This window comes from Brassica rapa, chromosome A04, assembly GCF_000309985.2.
Source record: "Brassica rapa cultivar Chiifu-401-42 chromosome A04, CAAS_Brap_v3.01, whole genome shotgun sequence".
Taxonomy (NCBI): Eukaryota; Viridiplantae; Streptophyta; class Magnoliopsida; order Brassicales; family Brassicaceae; genus Brassica; species Brassica rapa.
The window spans coordinates 2,761,819-2,785,218 of record NC_024798.2 but is presented as its reverse complement, the minus strand read 5'-3'; the positions used below and the strand labels follow the sequence as shown (position 1 = coordinate 2,785,218).

The following is a 23,400-nucleotide window of genomic DNA, read 5'->3' as shown; positions in this document are numbered from 1 at the left end:
AAATTGTTATTCATCAAAAAGATCATTTTTACATCAAGTGCAGCCTATATAATCTGTTTTAGTAACTCCCCTTTAGAACTTTAAGAAAACTTTTTTAATGAAATTTACAGTCTTGTACTAAACCAAAACTGTAACCCTTTCTCCATGCCTCTTACTCCCTTTGATCTCATCAGACTTAACTTATTTCTCACCCCTTTATCAACCAGTTTCTTCAGCACTTCAATCGGCATGAGCTTCTCCTCATGACGAACCTTGTTTCGCTCTCTCCAGAGAGTATACAATGCTATTTGAAATGCATATCTGATACAAAACAGTCTCATCCTTTCCATCTTCACATCAGATATCCAAATCACAATGTCATTCCACTCATTTGTATACGTCTCTTTCAATATCCCTTTTACCAGAGAACTCCATAACTGTGATGAGTAAGTGCACTCAAAAAAGAGATGATCTCTTGTCTCTTGGACCGTTTTACAGAGAACACATATTGTATCCACACTTTGGCTCCATCTTGCAACTCTATCCATAGTAGAATTATTCCATTTTTGTTATGTTCAGAATTTTTTTTTTTATCCCATTATATTTTTGGTCAGCGTAAAGAAATTTTTGTAAGCCTATTTACCAGTACTATGCATATCGTTTAAATGTAGGGGATTTGCACTAGATAGCAAAAATATAGGAGATAATTAGGTAGATGGGTAAGACACTGTACCTTTTTAGGTAATACCAAGACAATCCTTATTTCCGCAGGAAAAGCAAAGTACAGTATCTGTTACACGTCAGACGTGATTACTTAAAACAGACGGTTGCACACAAAAAGTGTCAATAATGCAAAGAATTAAGACTTTCTTTCTTTTTTATGCAAAAAAAACAAAGGGATCTGTAATAATATTATTCCCCGAATCAGTCTCAATTCCTAGTTCCTCCAAACAACCTACGGGAGTAGGTGAGTACGAGTACGACAAGTAGCATTGGTCTCATCCTAAAATCATGTGGATTCCGAGTCACCGCCATTAAAATTGGTCTCTTTTCTCTCCTTATTACAACAACCTTTGTCGTTTCTTTCATGTGTGTAATAACGAACATGTGTTCTGTTTCTTATGTTTTCGTCAAGCAAAGTTTGTTTCTTTTCTTTCATTTTTGCTTTTGATTTTTTTTCTCCCAATGAAAAAAAAAGTTTAAGATTCAATTCCCAAATGTTGGCAAATCTCAGCCATTACTCATCTCCACCGGGTTCACCTAACGAAGTCCCTGTAAGTCGACAAAAATAGTATTCAGACAATTATACTCGAATCTGGTTTCTATATTTTGTACATGGTTTTTATGTATATACTCAAATCCGGTTTCTATTAGTTGTACCCGGTTTTTATGTATAGGCAACTACGGTTTCTCCTCTTCGAAAATATCTTATCCTCACCGAAAATATCTTCTCCTCTTCTCTTCACTTCTCCTCTCTAAAAATATCTTACAACTCTTCTCTCACCAATTTGGAAAAATATAACCGATTTTGTACACTTATTTACTTTTTCAATAGGTTCAAAAATAAAACTAATAAATAGTCATAACTGCCGGTTGCAGGTTACTTGTAAAATATATCAAAACTCTTCTCTCTTTAATTTTTATAGATACATCCGGTTGCAATAACTAATATCACAGTTTTAAAAGAATGTAGCCGGTTTTGCTAAGTGTATTGCGTTTTGAATACAAATTTAATTATTTGCGAACAACCCGGGTAGCAGGTAATAAGAAAGGTGTAGGTAAAGGAGATAATTGACAACTCATGGAAAAATTGTCATGGTTCGCCAATTATTAAAAAATGTGCATAGATTTGCAATTATCACGCTGAATTTTGATTTCTAGCTAAATATGCCTTAAATGTAAGTGCACTTAGAAGAAGTCAAAAGAACAAACGGATAAAAGGATACGATCTTTGCCAAATCAACATTTCTTGGTTTCCATCTTCAAAAAAATAAAGATTAATAAGAAAGTAAAGTTATAGTTAGTTCCTTTCTAGCAAAGACATAATATGAGGCGGCGTAAGCTAAGCAAATTTCAAAAGAAAATAATAAGATTAGACCCAAAAAATAATATATACTATACTAAAAGTTGCATATCCTCAATAGAGAGGGTATCCACCTCAGCTAAAAAAATCATCCAATTATATACTTCTTTTTTGCCATGTCATCCCATCTTCACGCAAAATAGATTAAATTTGAAAATTATGGGCTGCTAAAAGAAACAAAACGGCCCATATTCATCTGGCCTTACCCTAATGTTAATTATTATCGCATTGGCTCTTCCACTTCGTCTTCATCGTCTCAACGCCGACTCGGTTACAACTCCAATAATAAACACCACCAATTAATTACAAAACGAAATCCCTTCGAATTTCTTTCAGGATTCCACCATCATTACATAAGCCGACTGCAAATTCTTAATAGCATATCCAAGAAATAATTCCGAAGCACTTTCCGATATGAAGGCTCTCCGTTGTAAACAAGTGATGGTCACATGTCTGCTATGCTTTTGGGTGGCCAGGGACCTGAAGAAAAGCGGCGAGCTTATATGGTTTTAGCAGACGGAAAAGGTACGCATAATAAAGCTTAATTCATATTATATGTTGTTATTGCGTAAACATTATCAACTTAGAAACTTCTTCTTTTGTTTTTTCCCCTTTGATTCAAGGTTTCACTGTCGCACACACATGCTTAAATAATATTTTAGTTGCTCTATAAATCTCAAAACCATAAAGTTGCATTTTTTACTTTTTATTATGCAGATGGTACTCGGACAAGCTCGTGAAATGACAGTGGGGTAAAGAAGACCGTGTTTCTGAGTGGAACAATTACATAGACTCTCCTGGTAACTCACTACTCTACTTCTGTCCTTTAGCTCTATTCATGTTTAATCTGATGTTCCTAATCAATTCACAAGTTCTCTCGCTGTGTTTCGTTTTTCTCGGTTCTCATGTATTCAAACAGGAGGAGTTATATGGAAAACTTCTCACTCATATTTTGGAGGTTTCTTGTGAGCTGAATCCATCCAACTAAACAATCTGATGCAAAAGAATCCAGTTGATACTTGACCCTTAATGTTTCTCAATAACATTTTCTTTGAAACATATCAATTGAGCAACTTTTCATTTATAGGAAAGCATACGGAAATCTATTACATAAGAAGGCAATCAAAGTACAAGGAGAATGTTGTATTCTTCATTTGGGAACCTTCCTCATCTTCCTCAAGCTAGGTATGATCCGTCAAAACATAAAAAAGCTGATGCAGTAAAGTTAAATAGGAGTATTTTTTCTTTTATTTCACTAATTTATGGTGATTTTTTCGAAACGTAGATTTGTGAGGTAAATAGCAACGCCACCTGTAGTTGCTGCGATTGGCACTGATAGCTTCAAGTATGAAGTATCAGTTAAAAAGGAGCTCAAAATAGAAACCATTTTAGGAGTTTGGCATCAATTTCTCCAGGAGTGAGATCCTCTGTCTCAAGCACAATGAAGTAAATAAAGAAGAGAGACAATACTCAAGCTCTTAACAACTCCTGCAGAAAAATACCCGGAGAGCTAAAACGTCCAAAACTCATCGTTCGAATGTTTATAGTGTTCTATTGCTCAGAAATAAACTTTACGTATGTTGTCCTATATCAAAATGGGGAACCTCTGGAGACAAACAGAGGAGAGTCTCGGGGGATCTGTAGTACGGGTCCAAGCCATTCAGGTCCAAGAAAGTTCAAGAGGAAGAAGCTCATCTTTTGCTTTTTTTTTTCCATTTCCTGAACCTCTTAGTTTAGAAAAACACACGCAAACACACTAAATAACACTTGAATAATTATAGAGTCTTTGTTAATGGTTTGACGCAGTTGAAATATGAGTTAAGAGATATTTGATCAAATGGTGGCTATGTAGATGTCTAACTAAGAGAATTTGGTGGGGAGATGAAGGTTTGAAAATTAAGGTTATGTTAGTCTCATGACGACTACCTCTATAGGTTCTATTGGCTGTACCATTTTGACAACTTAGGAGAAAGAAGTCTTGGTATTAGACTTGCGTAAAGAGTTGAAAATATCTGATGACGAACATCGATAGCTTCTGAGCAAGCTCAAAAATGACGATACTATCCAACTGATAAAGTCAGATTGTTAATATTCACTAATACAAATACAAAGCACTAATTTGTGTAGTATGTTTTTTTTTTGCAGTCGTTTTGTATTGCTTTTTATTTTAATATATATGTATATATTTGTTTATTGGCAATTCTTCCAAATAGACAATTTAAATTTTTCTCACAAAAAAAAACTCTCAAAAAGGAAAATCACCAAAATATATTTTATTAAAGAGCCAAAAGACTATTTTATTTCATGCTTATATATATATATATATAAACTAGGTGTTATGTCCGCACATGCAGGTCTAATTATTTTATGCATATTTATTAGTTTATATCTTATTAGTTTAAATGTTCTCGAAAGCCTTAAATCAAACATCAAATTATTTCTATATGACAAAGTTTTTTTATCAAAATATATATACTTATTACTGAGTCAAAACTTTTAAAACATTCACATATTAAAAGTATTTTTTTAAATTTCTTTAAAGAATTTTTTGATTAATATTTAATTATAAAATATTTTTATCTTAGTACTTAAATTTTTATAACAGAAAAAATATTTTTTTCCAAATAAAAACAGTAAATATAAAAGAATTATCTTATAGACAAAAATATAATTTTCAATAAAAAATAATTCCTCCAATATTTTCAAAATATTTAGGAGACCTCTTATGTTTTAAAATATTCATTTTTTTTTCCTTGCAAGTTTTTTCTATATGTTTCCCATACGACATGTAATCCAGTATTGATTTGGTAGCAAATAAATATGAGCTTTTGTGGTAACACATATTAGCAAAATTTACAATTAGTAGAAAACATATTTTTTTAAAACTAAACCCTAATAAATTAAAATCATAAATTGTATATGCTATCGATGAGCTTATATTAAATTCAAAAATATATAAACTTTTTATTACCAAAAATATAGATACAATCCTTTCATGACATATAAGAAAAGAATATTTTTATGTAATATTGATAAGATAATATCAAATAGTTGTGTAAATGATAATTATCATATTTTCTTAAAAATGTTTATCATCAAATAAAATATTATTTAATTATTTATTAAAATAATTGATTCACCTAAAATCAAATAGAAATTTTAATACATTAATAAATAAGATAATATCAAATATTTGCATAGCTGAAATATGGTAATTATCATGTTTCCAAAACTGTTTATTATTAAAATATATAAAATTAAGAAAACTGTTCACTTAGCCAAAAATTATAGAAAAAATGACAAATCAGCAATGTGCGGACATAATCATTTTTAGATGATATCAAATATTCATGTAATCATGAGACTGAAAAAATACATGATAAATGGATTAAAATATTTCATATGGTATTTATTTTGTTATAAGAAAATACAAATATCAATAATTAAACTAATTATTACAAAATGTTAAAATAACTTAAATTTATTAAAACATACTTTATTTTTTATTATAAATATTTTACTTGCTATTCAATATGTTTTAATAACAGATTAACATTTTATAAATTTTAAAACAAATTATAGAATAAATTTATATACAACATAACTATTTAGCATTAAAAAAATTACTGCTATTTATTTAAAGTTTAAAATGGTATTATCATATAACTTAATAATATGAAAGTCTTAATTTTTTAAATAACCAACTAAAACTCACTTTGTCAGTTAATGAAACTTTTTGTATTTTAGTTTTTTTTCTTTTATTCTGCAACTTCTTTTTTATTAGTAAAATATTTGCAGAATCGCGTTTAAGATGTTATTCCACCATTTAGTAAGGTTACCAATCAAGGCCTAAGTAAACGGAAAAAGGTACTTTCTAAAATTTGGTGGGAAGATGTAGATTTCTATAAGCGAATTTTTACATAATTAGGTAAATCTCCGTTGTTGGTGGAAGAAGTGTTTATATGAATATGATCCTTGGTCGGGTTTTTTAAGCACGGAGTTATCGTTATCAAAAACCTCTGCTACCACCAGGGATCTCCCATTTCCACCAGTTATATTAGTCGACTAAATAGGTATATCGGTTCTATCCATAACAACAAGATCATTATCTCAGATTTTTATTTTCTATTTTTATACATCTTAAATATTTTGTGTTAAATGTATGACTTTTCTTTAATGGAATGAATAGAACATTGAATAATAGGTCAACACGACCCCGTTTAAACTCAAACTAGCACTAAAATAAATCCTGAACTGCATGTAAACAAATACAAAATATATTTTGTATTATACACACTGCCACCATACATTGAACTAATTTCATAATCTCGCTTCTCTAAAACTAGCGGATCCATTAACCGATCAATAATTTAACTAATAAAAAGAAGTACGTCAACATAGAAAACAACTACAAACGTTGATTTTCGAATTAAAACAAAGGAATCTAATGACAAATGCTTTTTGTTAAATAATACAAATGACAAACATTCCGCGCGTAGCGCGGACAAACCACTAGTAATAATAATAAGATTTCACATTGACTTTGTGATAATATCATATAAGATTAGTTTTTTTTTGGGCGAACCAAACATAAAAAAAAAAATCAAAGCATTAAAAAGAATTAACTACTATTTATCAACTAAAAGTAACCAACCGTTGAATTAATGCTTCATATAGTGTGACTATTGTTAAACCTTTCAATCTGCGTTTACACTAAGCACAACAGTTAATAAAATCAATTGACACATTTCATTGAAGTGCACCAAAGGACAAAACTACAAATTTTTTTTTTTTGCTAACCGAGTATCCTGGCCCCACCGAGGTGGTCCAGACTAGAGACCGAAGTGAGCAAGGACGCTGCCAGGGCGTCACCATGTGGCTCACCGTGTAACGGTCTTCGGTCTCGGATGCTGCAGCCCATATGTAAATTTTGCAGTGGCCAAGGCTCGAACCCAGGGGCGGGCACTCCAGCTGGAGCTCCTATACCACTAGACAAAACTACAAATTACTACAAGGTCCTCTTTTACCAATTAAAAGCTTAATATAACTTCTTCTTTTTGGAGAAAAAAGCTCAGTATAACTTATAACCTTTTTATTCAAGAATAAATTGTTAAGCGGCAAGGACAAAAAACTTCAAATGTATTTTTTCCTCGGCGACAAAAAGAAAATGTGTTTCTATTTCTTTTACTGGAAATTTATATTACTTATTTTTGGTAAAGAGACTTATACTAATATTCAATTGTTATTAGATAGAACAAAGGGAGACATGAAGCGTGCGAACACGACAATACACAAATAGTTTCAGATCGGCTTCGGTCGGTTGGTCATCTCTATTTCTCTATATATCAATCGCCAACTCATTAGCTTACACCATTCAATCTCTCATAATATTTTGAACCCTTTCGTCTCCATATATTTTTGTAACCAACATTTATTCGATTATATTCAACTTCAACACAAGACTAAAAGATGAGAACGCTTTGTCCTAATTTTGACAGAGAAGACGGTTTAGAGACAGTGTTGGAAGTTCCGATGCCGGAGGAGTTATTTTGTTCCGAGAACAACAAGACTGGCTCTTGGAGAAGTGTCAAGACTAGTTTTCTCAGGTCATCGCCGGATAACAATAGCAGCCTCTCCACTCTTTTCGGTGGCCATGACGCTCAGATTCAGATGCTTCTTGGAATCGTCGGAGCTCCGTTGATCCCTCTTCCTTTCTCTTCCGATCATGATGTTCTTGACCATCCCATGCCCAAACTCATCAAAAATCAATCTATCGTAAGTAAATAAATAAATATACTTATTTTACCGATTTTTAGGGAAAATTATATCCTCATAAATAGTCTCACGTAGCATTAAAACACATTTCTGTTCCAAAAATAACAAAAAAAAAAGAATTCCGAAATATCATTAATTAAAAACTTAAAAGAGACTTTTTTTATTTTATTTTGGTTTGGATCTAGTGATTAGAGTTTACGATTTAGATTTAGTATATGAGGGTGAGACTAGGTTAAAAATGTTTATAGTAATTTAGTCATTTTACTCTTAAAATGTTATTTTAGGTATTTTTTTCTTTATGTACTATTTTGTCATAATATTTTGTGCTATAGGAAATTTTCCTTCATATATTTTCCCAAATTGTTTTATATTCATACATGTAAATGCATAAATAAAAAAGGTTACTTGACCGACAAGTTTTCTCATATGTTTGCTCTGTTTTGGGTTATAATAGGAAGCAGCCATGGCGAAGTACATAGTAAAGCAATACACTGCAGCATCTGGAGGAGATCTAGCATTGGATAGAGTAGAGAGTATGTATGCCATGGGAAAGGTTAAAATGGGAGTGACCGAGTTCTGTGCAGCGAAACCCCTAATTGGAAAGAGGAAGAAGAAGATGGTGAGGATCAAAAATCTCAACAACGGAAACGGAGGAGAGATGGGCGGTTTCGTGTTATGGAAGAAAGGATCGAGACAATGGAGTTTAGAGCTTGTGGTTTCCGGTTGTAAAGTCAGTGCTGGTTGTGATGGTAACGTAGATTGGAAGCAAAGTCCTTGGCTCGCACATTCTAATGAACCTTCTGGGCCTCTCAGAAGGTTTCTTCAAGGGCTTGATCCTAAAACCACAGCAAATATGTTTGCTGGATCGGTTTGCGTGGGAGAAAAGGTGGTTAACGATGAAGAATGCTTCGTGCTTAAGCTCGAGACACAGACTTCAGGGCTGAAATCAAGAAGCAAGAACGGTATGGAGACAGTAAAGCATACCGTATGGGGCTGTTTTAGTCAAAGAACAGGACTTTTGGTCCAGCTAGAGGACACTTATCTCGTGCGGATCAAGATTGGTCTTGATGAAGAAGATGTGGTCCTATGGGAAACTACTTCTGAGACAATGATCCAAGATTATAAGAGCGTTGATGGGATTCAGATTGCTCACAGAGGAAAGACACAAGTATCGTTATTGAGGCTTGATGAGAGCTTAGAGAGTCATTCAAAGACTACAATGGAAGAGAGTTGGGAGATTGAAGAAGTGGGGTTTAATGTGAAGGGTTTGTCTTCCGATTTCTTCTTGCCTCCAGGTGACTTGTGTACCAAGGAAAATGAAGAAAGTGGGTTTAACTTCGGAGATTTTAGTAGTCCAATGATGATTCCATTGAAAGTTAGCAAAGATTCGTGGAAACTCAATTCCTCTAAAGTCACAGCTATTGAAGATTTTGAGGGATAAAAGATGAAGACGTTTCAAAAGGTTTTTCAGTTGTAAACTGATCTTCATATTCTGTGTTTGTAAATATGTGAAAAGTTTAGGAGAAAAGTGCTTGTATATAATATTATGAAGCATAGCTAGCAAGCAAGCCTTTTTCCTTCAATCTTGTTTATGTAATTTTACATTTTTCCCTCTTATCACTAGTTGAATTTTACAATAAAGATTTGTTTTCTTGTCATAAAACCTACCACTAGATCTCTCTTAAATGTCGAAGGTATTTTATGCTCGTCACAAAGAAATTGTAGAAATTTAGCAGCCAATGAATTGGGTTAAAGGCACATATTCAAGTAAGGTAAGTTGAATTAAGGCCAGCTATACCTTTTTGGGTTTTGCTAATGCATTAAATTTTTTAACTTATCTGGTTTGGCAGCAACGGGGATTTATAATTTGGATGCAGATATGGCCCAGATAATTAAGCGTCCATAAGCAAAAAAAAATTGTTGGCCTATTATCTTATAATGTATGAAAATACTAAAAATGTAACTACCGATTCCGAACTTTATCCCCTAAAATATCTTAATACTAGGGGTTAGCCCGCCCTACGGGCAGATAAATTTACAATAAAATTATTTACATTAAAATGCATTTTAATTTTATAAAAAATTTAAAGTTACTTTAAATTAAATCTAATAAATATAATTTGTTTTCTAAGATCATATTGTAAATTTTATTTTTTTACATTTAACATTTAACGTTGAAAAATTGTTATAATTTGTTTTCTAAGATCATACTTTATTTGTTATTTGCGTTTTTAAAAAATTGTAAGTTGGTAATGCAAGTTTGCATTTTGAATTGATATGTGTGCACACAGCTCGGCCCAATTCAAAGAGAAACTCCAAAAATTAGCAGCAAAGAACATGTACACGATCTGTTGAGTGGGTTAATGAGTGTTTTCTAAGATCATATTTAAAATGAATTTAAGATCACACTTTTATTTTGCACACATGAGTGAATTAATGAAGTAAAAGATTGAAAATAACAAAGGAAAATATTGAGAATTTAAAATGAATAAACCTCTTCCAGCTTTGCTCAACAATTAACATCTCTAATTGTAAATATAACAAAATCATAAAACATATCAATCTATTCTATTAAAAGGGAAGCAGTCTTGAAAAATCTACTTTTACAAGATTACTGCACCATTTCATTTAACTAATAGTATATTGGTCTACTTATTATTTCGCCTGCTATCTATGTTACCATATATTACTCTAACCATAATTTATTCTCTTTCCATATATTACTCTAACCATAATTAATTCTCTTTTAGTCCATATAAAATCACATATGTTTTAGTCTATATATATAAAATCATACGTGTTTTATAAACGGACAAATTGGCTTATAGTTTTCAATTTCAGATTGGACCTATATTATTAATGTTTCAAACGGACCTATATAACATACGGACCTTATACGAGTTTTATAAACACAATCTTATATATTAATGTTTCCTAATACAGAATGCTGCCATGTGAAAAAAAAAGAGAAGATGTATATATCAAAATGTCGTAGTTGGTATAACTTATAGTACACGAAAAATAAAAAAAAATGCTTCTTCAATATATCAATCTCATTCATATTACAGTCATGACAATATTATTGAGTTAGAACACTATAAGACTGGCCCGATTAAACCACCTTATTCATCTCAAAATCTAATATACAAACTATCTATACCACCTTATTCATCTCAAAATCTAATATACAAGCTATCTATACCAAACCAAACCATTTTTGCGTATACTTGGTATGATTCAAACAGTCTTATAATGTTGGTATAGCTAAATATTTGACAAAAATTCAAATTTTAAACTTTGCTATGTTATTGCTTAAATTGCTACCAACTATCTAAAAAAACTCAATTTAAATGTATTGTGCAAATCTTTTTGTTAACAATATATTGTAGATACAATATTCAATAACAAAATCCGGAAATATTTATTGTAGATACGATATTTAATAACAAAATCCGGAAATATTTATATTGCTTCGTCTACAAATTTTATTTAATATCATAATTAGTTATTATTTTCCTTAATACTTACAGAATTTTCGCTAACCTACTTTAATTGGATTAGCATTATCTTCTAAAAATTAAAAAAAAGTATATTTTAATTACAATATACTCGCATAATATTCCTTATTCCATAAAGTAACATATTTTATCAAATCTTTAAAATATTGTGACCTACATTTGCGTACCTCATGATAACATATAAATCATAATCACTTTAAACTTTAAAAATCTATATAAACACAAAATAATAATCTATGTAAACTTTGGTTTTAGCCGGAAAAAAATCTGCGCTTTCTAAGCGCGGGTCAAAATCTAGTTACATAATTAAATGGACGAAACAGTTAGCAATATGGTAGCAGCCCAAAAAGGAGGCACACCACAAAGCAAGATGATTGGAATAGTCCCTTCACTCCAAACATCGATTTCATTTCCGTAACTTTGTCTTGATACTTTAGGATCATCATAGCACTTTCTATTGTATTCTTGTAAATTATCTGTAAGAATAATCAGAAGACTATCAACTAAAATAGCATAACTTATTTGACAATGTAATATTTTATTAAGCAAACAATTATGAACACTAAAACTCACAGAGCCACTATGTACTAAATGAGATCAGATTCATAAGTTACATAATAGAGTGTCTACTGTCCACTACCAAATTTCAATCAGGTGAGGACATCGTATGAGCCTCCAACAATCTGTTAAAGTTCCTACAACATAACAGTTTTCTGTATTTCTGTATATTCAAATGATTTTGGATCAACTTACAGAGCATTGTATGCATTGAGCTACACGTGCCTTTAATATAAAGCAGAGGTATACGTTAACATTCCACTGATAAATAAGAAACATAAGGAGAAGGGAATATTTGGTGATTACGTTAACATTCCACTTTAAGGAATATTTGTTGTATTAATTTGGTGATTATGTTAATCTAGCGATTACAAACAGTATGATAAAAACTAAAATTTCCAGTCAATACACTGAACCAAACTAAATATAACTCTTCAATCATATTTTCTTCACACATGTAATATAAATTATACATCTCTCAATTACATTATTTTTAAAAACTTATTTACAAATATCATCTTTATAAAGGGAAAAGGTTTTTGACAATGTGGTTTTTACTCTACTGATATAGCTCAATTGTCTTCTTCTTCTTTTTTTAATAAAAGGCTTAGCTCAATTGTCTTTCAATCGCAAATTGTCTGTACATGTATTCATCAAATTGAGATGATGGAATTAAAACTTTGTTTCTAAAGTTGATCTCATTGTTTTTAACGTATGCCTAGAGTTATTTTGAACAATAGAATAGAAAAAAATGTTACTTTATCCCGTTAATATACAATATCCCATTTCTTCACACATGTTGTAACACTAAAAACTGAAAAGGTAAAAAATAAACTCAAATCTAATATAATTAGAAATGTTTTCTGAATAAAACTGTAAATGGAAAATTTACTTCCTAGTGAGATCATTCTTCTCAAAGATGAAAGGTGATTTCGTTCACATAGTTGTTAAAAGGAGGTGCATTGTCTTCTTAATAATATAATAGCTATATTTCATGTTACAGTGTCTATTTTGGTCATCAACGATTCAACATTATTATTCCCCAACCCGATTAGACCCATAAGATTAGATTTTCTTTCTTTGGTGTTTCTCATTGCGGATGAATTTTACATTAAAAAGTTGAGTAATTTTTGTTTCCAATCTATATAGACATTACATTTTAATCTCAGATCTTGGTGTTTATAGAAAAAAGCATCCAATTAACTTTACATGAGGCAGTTTCTAATATGCTTTACCATGAATCGTCAACTTAAAACTGATATACAAAGTCAGAAACTAACAAATAGTCAACTGAAAAGGAAACACAGTATCAAATGTATACTACTGCCAAAACATCAGTAAAAGAAGACTGCAGCAAAAACATCAGAAGCAATAGAGTTTAAAGATAGATAGAATAGTTAGAACTCTAAAATTATTGACTGTAGAAAAGAAACAAAAATACAGAGCAGAGTGCAGAAGAAAATGGCTGTAGGCTTTTCACAAAGGTTTTGCTGCAACATTCACAAACGTCAACCCAAATGCTCTGAGACCGAATAATTTTTGTTTGAAACCAGGTTGCCTGATGAAGTGTTTGTACATAATGTTATGGAACTAACCTGTCCTTTTGAGTAGATTCCTTTTCAAAACAAATGGAGGATGGTGCCTTCAGCGAGGACTAAAGGTCATGACCTCACTATTTCTGGGAAAAATTGCATCCTCATGGCATTGCATTTGGACTTTGTGCACCAGCTCCAGCTTTATGCTGCTGCAGAACATGTTCAAAAATAGGACCATGTTTTCACCTAGTCAACAACCAAGAGATAAGTAAAGTGACACATAAGAGGGATCACATAATAGGGATAACAGAAAAACATTTGCTGCATTGTATAATGCAGCTTTTCTCAAGTATGCAGTGCCTTCAAATTATGCACAACAATTGATAAAAAAAAAGAGCTTAAAGAAAAAAGTATGGCTGCTAGTATAAGCAAACCAGAACAAAATATCCCACTGGTATCTTTGACATACAATATATGATAATTGGCTTCTCTTGGGTTAAAAGTGAAACCCTTTTCTCTTAGGTTCCGGAAACGATAATGGATTCAGATACGTAAAAAAGTTTAGGCTTTCAGATATCTGACCTGGTGTAGGTTTTCATCGACCCAAGAAGATGTATGAGTTTGTGTTATACAACCACTACTGGTGAGTCTGCTAGTTCACCTTTACTAAAGCTTAAAGTAACTGCATAGAAGCAGGCTAAGTAAAAATGCATTTTTGTCCAACAACACATTATTTGTCAAAGGTAAAATGGGTTTTTGTCGTATTGTTTAGGAAGAGACGATCTGTCAGAAGGGAAAAGATAAAAAAAAAAATCAGGAGTTGGTAAGTAGAATTGATTAATTTGAAAAAAGATTTCAGGAAAACCAGAACCTCCGACAAACTTATAGTATAATTGACGTTAGTTGCGACGAACACCTTCGTCTCAACAGCTGAGACCAGACCATCAAAAACACAGACATAAACAGCTGGTCCCCTTAATTAGCGTGGACTGCAACAATAAGAAAACAATCAAATGTTACAAATCCAATTTTATGCGATGAGCTAAAGAAACAAAAAACATTGAGCTGAGTGCTCGATCTTGTATAAGATAATGTAGTGTTAGGAAGCAAAAATTCTCCGATGAGTTAAAAGGAACACAGATTCAGTGGTATCGAATTACCTTCTCGGTTTACCAGAACCATAGCGATCCCCATAAGCAATTGAGGATTTGCCATTTTAAACTATTGCCATAAGAGCAGAAGATAGAGAAACGAAATAGTGAGGAGCTATGGTCTCTCCTTCTGGTCTCATATATATAGTCGTCGGAATTGGTGGGGAACACATGGAAGGTAGACGGATGAAGATATCGTCTATTGCAATGATTAATTAACAGTTTCAAAAAGGTGGTGGAGTGGAAGATAGGAGTGATTTCGATGGTTTCAAAAAGGTAGGATAAGTCAAGAAGACGATGGAGGCGAAGAGCTTCTGGGAAATGAGTTTTTCTACTTTAATGGGCCTACGGAAAAAGGAAACCCAGTTTCATAAATCTTCAGAAAGCCAACCTCGTGTGACAAACGCGCAGCAGAGTAAGCATCACGACGCGCTCGCAAAGAAGGGAGAGCGTGGGCTACACAGACGCCCTACCGAGCCGACACGTGTCAAAAAAAAGCCCCAACCTGTTTTGGTTTCGTGGAGGGCTGTATGCATCACACGAGTCAACTTTATATATAAATATATATATAATAATAGTATATTAATTTAGGGTCCGTGACATTTTTTTTTAAACCTATTGAACATGTTTGATTTAATATAGACTTAGATACATATAATATTATTATTTTTAGATTACTTACTATTATTTCATCTAATTATTTATCTTTTATATATTAATTCAGAAGCATTACAACATTTTTTTGTAGCCACGTGCCATCACTAAGATGATTCTTCTTAGAATTCTTAGAAAAATTAATTGGTCCATCCAAACATATATTATACTTTTCATTAAATTAAATATAAAAGTGATTAGTAGTATAAAAAATATTTTCATTTTTTTCCATAAATAAAAACTACGAAATTACCTAAAACGATTAACATATATATATATATATATAACAATTAATGATTTTGAATAATAAATATTTGATAACAACTTTTGCATCGTTCATCTTTTTTGTTTAATTTTATATTCTAAAAAGAAAATAAACAATTACATTAAATATATAATAAACAATTTAGATTTTTTCTTATATGTTATCTTTTGAATTTTAAAAAATGACTATAAATCTATAATAATAAAGTTGAGTATATTCTCTCTTCATGAAGACACCTCATCGATATGCATAGGGTATTTTTTGCCACGTGTCACCGCAACAAAACTTTATGGGAGTAGAGTTTTTATAGAGTTGGTTGATTCTAAAAGTCAAGAGATTTGTTAAATTTGTAAAGAGTTATAAAGAGTATTTCATATTTTAAAAGTTTATGAAAATGTTCTAATTCAAGGATTTTAAGAATCTAGAGGAAATATGCAAGATTTTTGAAGTTTTGTCTTATGAGTAAAATTATCTAAAATTCAATTCCCAATAACTCTAGATTTGATGGAAACTTAGAATCTTTAAAAACCAAACTTTTTGAATAATAAGAGATTTTGTAAGTCATTAAACAATCATCAAACCAATAACAATAGATTTTAGTAAGAATCTTAGAATCCACCAACCAATAACAATAGAATTTGAGAATTTTATCAGTCACTACAAATCCATATCCCACTAACCAGGGCCGTCTCAAATTTTGTTTGGACCATGTTCAAAAAATATTAACGTTATATTTAAAATATAATAAAATAATTTAATAAATTAATAATTTTATTTATATATATTTAACATTTTTATAAATTATAAATTAGTGAATACTATATTTAATTGAAAATTTAGACCATAATTTATACATATATTGTTAAAAATTCTAAAAATTTTATTTTTAATATTCGGACCCTGTTCGACCGCTCCAGTTGCACGTGCTGTTAGACGGCCCTGCCACTAACACCCCCTTAATGAAACCAATTTTTTCGTACTCAAATTGTTCTATAAACCATTATGGACTCTCCAACGTTTATACCAAGACCTAATATTTTATTTAGGCTTATATCAGGTTTTTGTTGTGTCCAAGCCCAAGTTTGGTGTGTCTGAGCACAAAATGTAGTCCCGTTCATCCCGACGAAGCCGATTAACTTCATGTAACATCTTCGATTCCCATTTATTTTCTTCTTTCCGACTATTAACATGCTTCATCCCACTCGCCCCACTCTTCATACGTAACCGGCGGAAGGTCTCCTATATATTTTCATGCTAACGTCGATGAATCTACGAAATCTATGCTAATTACCAGCTCCAACAATGGCGAATTCCTTCATCTTCTTGCTGATTTGAAGAGGGTCTCTGTTCGACCACAGCCGAGGAGGTTTAGGGATTCTACGATTGTGTCTCAAGATGTGGATGCTCTCGCTCTCCAATCCTACATCGGCATGGACAAATCTCTAGGCATTCTTTCTCCAAGTATTTACATATACCTCTCCTTCTCTCTCTCAATATTTTCCCACCATATTGAGTTTCTGTGTAACTTTAATTGTCGTTTGTCTGTATGTGCGTTTCAGTTTCCTGAGATGATGTTGATTTTTTTTGAATCGATGATGCCGTGGTCAAATTAGGTGAGATTCATAATTCTTTGTAAATAGATTTAAACCTTATTTGGATTCCAAAACTAAGAAAATTGTGTGGTTGTTGTAGGAGTTAACGTTGGTGTATATATGATGTGGACAATATATTGGAGAGCATCGGGGTACACTCACTTTCTTTAGAAAAAGTTAGCTCATGTCACTCTGTTTGAGCTGATTCTATGTCTCACTCAGGTTTTGTCTAGAAAATGGAAGTATCTTTACTCTTAGAAAGGTTTTTTTCAGATTATTCGCTCTTTACATCAACTCAAAGTACACTTTAAATAGCCCTCAATGTTTTTTTGTTTCGTCTCACTATCTGATTTTTGAGAAAATGGTTTTTGATATTTACTTTTGTTTACAGGAAGAAGTTTGAGAAAGCTAGTATCTGCAGCAGTTCCCACAAGGTATATAAAACATCATATTTCCAGATTCTGTAATACTGATTTTGGTTTTCAGTTGATCCTGTAAGTGATTATGTGAGTCACTAATAAGAATCTTATGGAAATGTACATCAGGTACCATATGCCCCTCGCACCCCTTATTTATTCGCACGGAAATGCTTTTGATAGCGGTCAGATGTACGAGCTCTGCATCAACCTTAGTATTCACCTCTGTGTCAATTTAGATAGGGTTAGTTCTTCGTTTTCTTTTGTGTGTATTCATTTGATGATACTGAATCTTGATTTAAAATTTACAGATCAGATTTTACATTATATGTTTTAGCTCCAAAAGTTCATTCTGAGAAATTCCAGATTGTGTATATAATTTGATGTCTATGTGAATTTGAAGCTTCCAAGGGTCGCTTATCTTTGTTGGCATTATCACTCTTCGATGACCATACCACACACGAGAAACAAACAACAACAAGCTTTTGAACGTGTCTCAATACTTACTATTGGCCTCACGTCTACAGATATAACATGGTGTTGTACAGCTCCCTGACTTTTCTAATTGTGTTTAAGTCTTCTGTCAAGGTTTTGATATTTGGTTCCAAACTCCAGTCAGCGTCCTGGAGGGCATGGCAAAGAAATAACATAGGCAATTACTTATGAACCTGATGCGGAAGTGACCCCAAGAAGAAACGCTTCTTGGAGCCCTTAAATATGTCAGAACCCTCACAGTACTCACTCATTTCTGCTTCTTGATTATTATTACATAGATAATAATAATAAAATAAGTTTCTTAAGTTAAGATTAACAAATCGAAAGTAAAAAATGTATTATTTTAGCACTTTTTAGATGTCGTTGACTTCTCTTCACAATAAGATTACGCAATGTGTTAGGGTTTGTTATATGCTTTGGAACATCTATGAATGTCACAACAAATTTTGTAACCAAATAAAGCTATTATGTTTAAAAAAAAATTTGCAAGCAAATCTTAATATAAAAAACGAGAGGGGGAGAGAACATGGTCAGTGGCTTCAAATAAGAAACTGGTTAGTAATCTGAAAATTGAAAATAAAATTTCATCTGATTTCAAATGATGACGCAAAATAAACGATAAATAAAGAAGTATGTTTATCTAACTAACAATAATTTATCTAATTTAAGTTTTTAGGTATGTTTACTATCATATCTCATTGTCGATATACAACTTAATAAAAATATAGATTTAATTATTTATATTTTTGTCGTATGATGAAGGCCAAATTTATTAATATCATAATAAAAATAATAACTCCATTCAAATAATAAACAATTCAACTATTACACTTTAAAAACAAACATTATTTTTACTATTGAAAAAATTCCATAAATATAAAAATAAAATTTTATATGATACAAATATAATAAAATGAAATAACAAAAATAAATAAAACAAAAATAATAGTACAATTCCATGCAGAAGAGTCATCTCAGTCCAAAAGGCTTTAAAATATCAAATAAATAAAATAACTCAGACAAAAAAAATTTCTTTCAGTGCATATATGAAACAAAATTAATAAATATGTATATGAGCCTGAAGTAAGAGTCTATGTGAAAATTACATGTTGTGCTAATGGTATACGCAAAATACACATCATATTTTCGCATATTAGATCATTCATCATGTTTTGTAAAAACTATGTTTTCCTAACTTAAATAATCAAAAAGGCTATATATTTTTCTATCGATTCTAATGCATTCCTCTTGATGATATTGAAGTATAATAGTTTACTTAAGTGTGTGATTATAATATGTTTAATAATATTTGCTTGGTTTGGGCTCTATTAGAAATTTAGTTTGACAAAACTTATCAACTTTCTAATTTTGAAATGATAATTGTAAGATAACTAAGATGCAGACATGTGTATCTTTTCTTAAAATATAAAAAAATATCTAATTAATTATAAAGTCTTTCAAGTATAAAATTTTTAATACAAAAGTAAAATCAATTATGCTGATAGGATAGTCAAATTAACATATCTTCATGTCTTCGATAAATAGTTTATTTTCTAAGATACCATGATTTTTTTCATAAATTTATAAAATCACATAAATCTGTGTTAACAACTAAATCATATATTTAAAATATGTATCAAAATACCTAAATAATATTCTAAAAACCGGCGCGTAGCGCCGGCAAACCTCTAGTTACTAATATTGTTAAATGTCTCACATTAAAAAAATTGTGATCAATGGTTTAACTTTTTTTTTGTTATAACAAGATACAAATGATTATAAATCATATAAATAAGAAGTTTCATTTAATATATATTCAGATTATATATATATATATAATATTTAATATATAATATTTAAATATATACCATATAAAATACATAAATATGTTAATTTCAAAATTTTCATTGCAAAAGTATCGAGACCTTAATATTTTAATTTTAAAATTTGCATTTAATTTTTAAAAACGATTATAAATCACTAAATTATTAAAAATCTAATACTGAAAATTTTGTGATTAATGGTTTAATATTTTTGGTACAACAAATGTATAAATGTTAATAAAATTATATGAGTAGATAGCTTCAATTAATAAATATCCATATTAAAATATACTATATATCTATGTCAATATCATTTAAATTTAATTATAAAGTAAATAAAATGATTGTTTTTATTTATTTACCAATAACTATTATTGTAGACAAGAGGGATTGTTTTGATTTATTTAATTACTCCAACTTAATTATGTACATAATAGTTATTCAATTCTCAATTATTCTATATATTTATTATTTCATAATATATAATGAACACAAAATAAAAAAATAATATGTCAGATTTTATCGTATAAGGAAGGTGTATTCATTTCACGTAAGATCTATATATATATAAACAATGGTTTCCTTCACTCCTAGGCCATCCACATCAGATTTTATGTCAATAAGTCGGAGTATGTGGTGGTGACATGTGTCGCGGTCAATCAAAACTCAATGTTTCATTTATTCTTGAGTTTAATAGATTTTATGTGTTACAGCCCAAATACATATTCTCCAAAAACTGTATACGAAACCTAGAGAAAGTGGCCACCGTGCAACAATTTTCGTTCAGTCAACTGTCAATAGAAATCCAACGGTTTCACCAGTGACGAATGATTCCGATCAATGTGAGTTGGAAACCATCGTTTTTGGCGAATAGACTTCTTTAATCTGGTGCTGTTACGGAAATTAACTTGGTTCATGCATCTTCATCAACATTCGCATTAATACCTATTCTCCACTTCTCACACTAGAATCTCACATTCAGTGAATCCCTCCATTCATTCATTTTTATTAATCCTCCATTATAAATATGAAAGTTTTCTTCAAAAAATCATCAGTTCATTTCTCTTAATAAACAATACAAACATGTGATGAAAAAAAGATCTATTAAGCCCATGGTTGTGCTTATGGATTGCGAGAGAAAAGTAATAAGAAACAGAAGAAATGAGATGAAAAACAAAATAAACAGAGAAGAAGAGTAAGGAAGAAGACGATAGAAAAGGAGAGATAACTTTTTTTTTGTCAACATTTTTTAATTATGGAAAAGCCCAAAGTCTATTACATGGTGAAACAATATTAAACCCCATCCAACCCGAATATAATTTAAAATTTAGCCCAATAACCAACCCAATTTACAGATCGATGAAACGGGTTCACTTCATTGCACATGAGCTTGGAAATTGCTACACGACATATTAATTTTAATATTGCTTATGCATCCTTGTTTAATTTCACGTATTAGGTTATTTCTGTTTTGGATATTCTCAATTATATGGGCACTTTAAGTGACTATCTTTATTCAAGTTTATTTGCATTCCAGTATAAGTTATTTTGTTTTATACAGGTGTTTAAATTGTATTGGTTTAATTTAAACGTAAATGAATTTATGTTATAATATGATCGACCAAATTTAGAGACTACCATTTTCTATTTAAACAGCCAAATCACTTTGTGTTTGAGAAATTAACGGTGAGCTTATATTTCAATACTAGAATGCTCGACGTCTTAGCTGACTTGACATGCACGTGAAGCACTATGCTGGATGTCTTCTGTTCCACTAAAGGCGTTTAAAATGTAAAAAAATATTATATATCACATGATCTCTAAAAAACACATGTACTAAGAAAATATTATTACAATATTCAGTATATATAATGGAACATCTACTGCAGTTATTTATTATTCGTTATCATGATAACACATTTACTAAAACAAGTAGACGACGAGATTTTTATAAGAAGTTCCATTTAGGAAAAATATACACACTGAACGATTTAGTGAAAATTCTGGATATTATAGCTGCTTCATTGCATAAATTAATTAATATATATTAATAATTTCTTGCCAAAACAAAATGACGGCCAGATAATTGAATAGTCAATTTCAGATATGGATCAAACACACCCAAAAATTACTGATACTTATGTAACGTATAAACCGGTTAACCAAAACTCGAATGATATAAACCATAGGGCCACAAAATATACCCTAAAAGAAATAAAAAAAAGGGTACTCTCCTTTAAAAAAAAAACAGTTACTAAAAAACAAGTGTATATTTGCTTGAATCAAAATTTGGCAGCTTTTATAATTAATATTTTAGGCATTTGACATACTGAAACCCTCTTCGTCTGTTATCTGTAATCAATTTTTTTTTTTAAATACTGACTGCATCACTTTCATCGCAGGAACATCAGCCAATGTGTTATCCAACACTTTTAAGCTTCGACGAAAACATCATTTTCAAAGCTACAAATGCTAATATTTTGAGACTCTTGACTCTGTTTTGTTTTAAATTTTGTCACCAGACCACTCTTTCTTATCTTAAAGTTTTATATTTTTCGTTCTGATGAAAACATCGTAAAACTACACGTAAGTCAAATTAGTGGTTTCAAATACTGAGACCCTAATATGTATTTACTGTGTTCCAACGGTTTAATATATCCATAGAATATATTGTACTACCTTATTCACACAAAATTTTATATTTCGAATAAATCAACACAACTGGTGCGTGACATAACCGCATAAAATAAAATACATACACCCTAAATTATTTTGTCATAATTACAAACACAAAAACATAATAGTAATAGTTAAAAAAAAACAACTAAATTGTACATCCATGATATTGTTAAGTAAAAATAATCATTCGCATATTATGTTTGAAAGCACTATATATTAATAAAAATTCAAATAGTATATTCATTTTAGTAATCCATAATTGTTATTAAAAATACAATGAAACTATTAAAATCAAAATTGAAATAATTAGTTAGTTTTATACGGTATATGTTTACTGTAAAAGATATATATATATATATATATATATAGTCTTCAAAATCCAATGCAAATATATTTTCAGTATGTTTTTGTAATCATTTGTATTTTGTAATAAATATTTAAAATTCAATCACAAAATTTCAATGGGAATTTAGCAGTTTATAATTTATAAACATTTTTAAAGTTATAAACATAACAAAAACGGAAAATAACTAAAACAAGTTAAAAACCCCTAAGATTTTTAGCTTACAATCTATACTATTAAAGCAGGATCCTATTGTCATAATTACCTTAGCCTGCCCTTTCCTTCACTAACATTGCATGTTTCATTAAGGGCAATTAAGTAATATTAATAACAAATCTATATTGGATCATTATTTTTGGATCCAGCCCACATCAAATCTCTCTTGGGCCATTTGGACCTATTAAAAAATCAGATTCAATTCTCACTTTTTTTTTTCCTTTGGGCCATTGAGTCGAAGTTCAAATAATTTTTTTTCAACTATTCTTAATTATTATTTTTTTCTTTTCTTAATATAATTTAAGCATTCATAAAAAT

At 30.6% G+C, this 23,400-nt stretch overlaps 2 protein-coding genes and 2 long non-coding RNA genes across 4 annotated transcripts in view; 2 read left to right on the top strand and 2 right to left on the bottom strand.

Annotated features, from left to right (window-relative positions):
* LOC103863213 overlaps positions 1 to 23,400 on the bottom strand; it is a 743,758-nt gene that overhangs the window by 638,001 nt on the left and 82,357 nt on the right. The window lies entirely within an intron of this gene.
* LOC103863142 lies at positions 6,826 to 13,494 on the top strand. Its single transcript, XM_009140894.3, has 2 exons — positions 6,826 to 7,837; positions 8,292 to 13,494. Exons 1-2 carry the CDS (start codon positions 7,532 to 7,534, stop codon positions 9,276 to 9,278), a joined length of 1,293 nt encoding a protein of 430 aa, XP_009139142.1. The 5' UTR covers positions 6,826 to 7,531; the 3' UTR covers positions 9,279 to 13,494.
* Positions 13,141 to 14,904, bottom strand: LOC103863141. Its single transcript, XR_631895.3, has 3 exons — positions 14,609 to 14,904; positions 14,320 to 14,437; positions 13,141 to 14,231 (listed from the first exon to the last, which is right to left on the bottom strand). It is a non-coding gene; the product is annotated as an uncharacterized LOC103863141 (long non-coding RNA).
* Positions 15,587 to 21,991, top strand: LOC117133744. The gene is made up of 2 exons (XR_004457747.1): positions 15,587 to 17,544; positions 17,656 to 21,991. It is a non-coding gene; the product is annotated as an uncharacterized LOC117133744 (long non-coding RNA).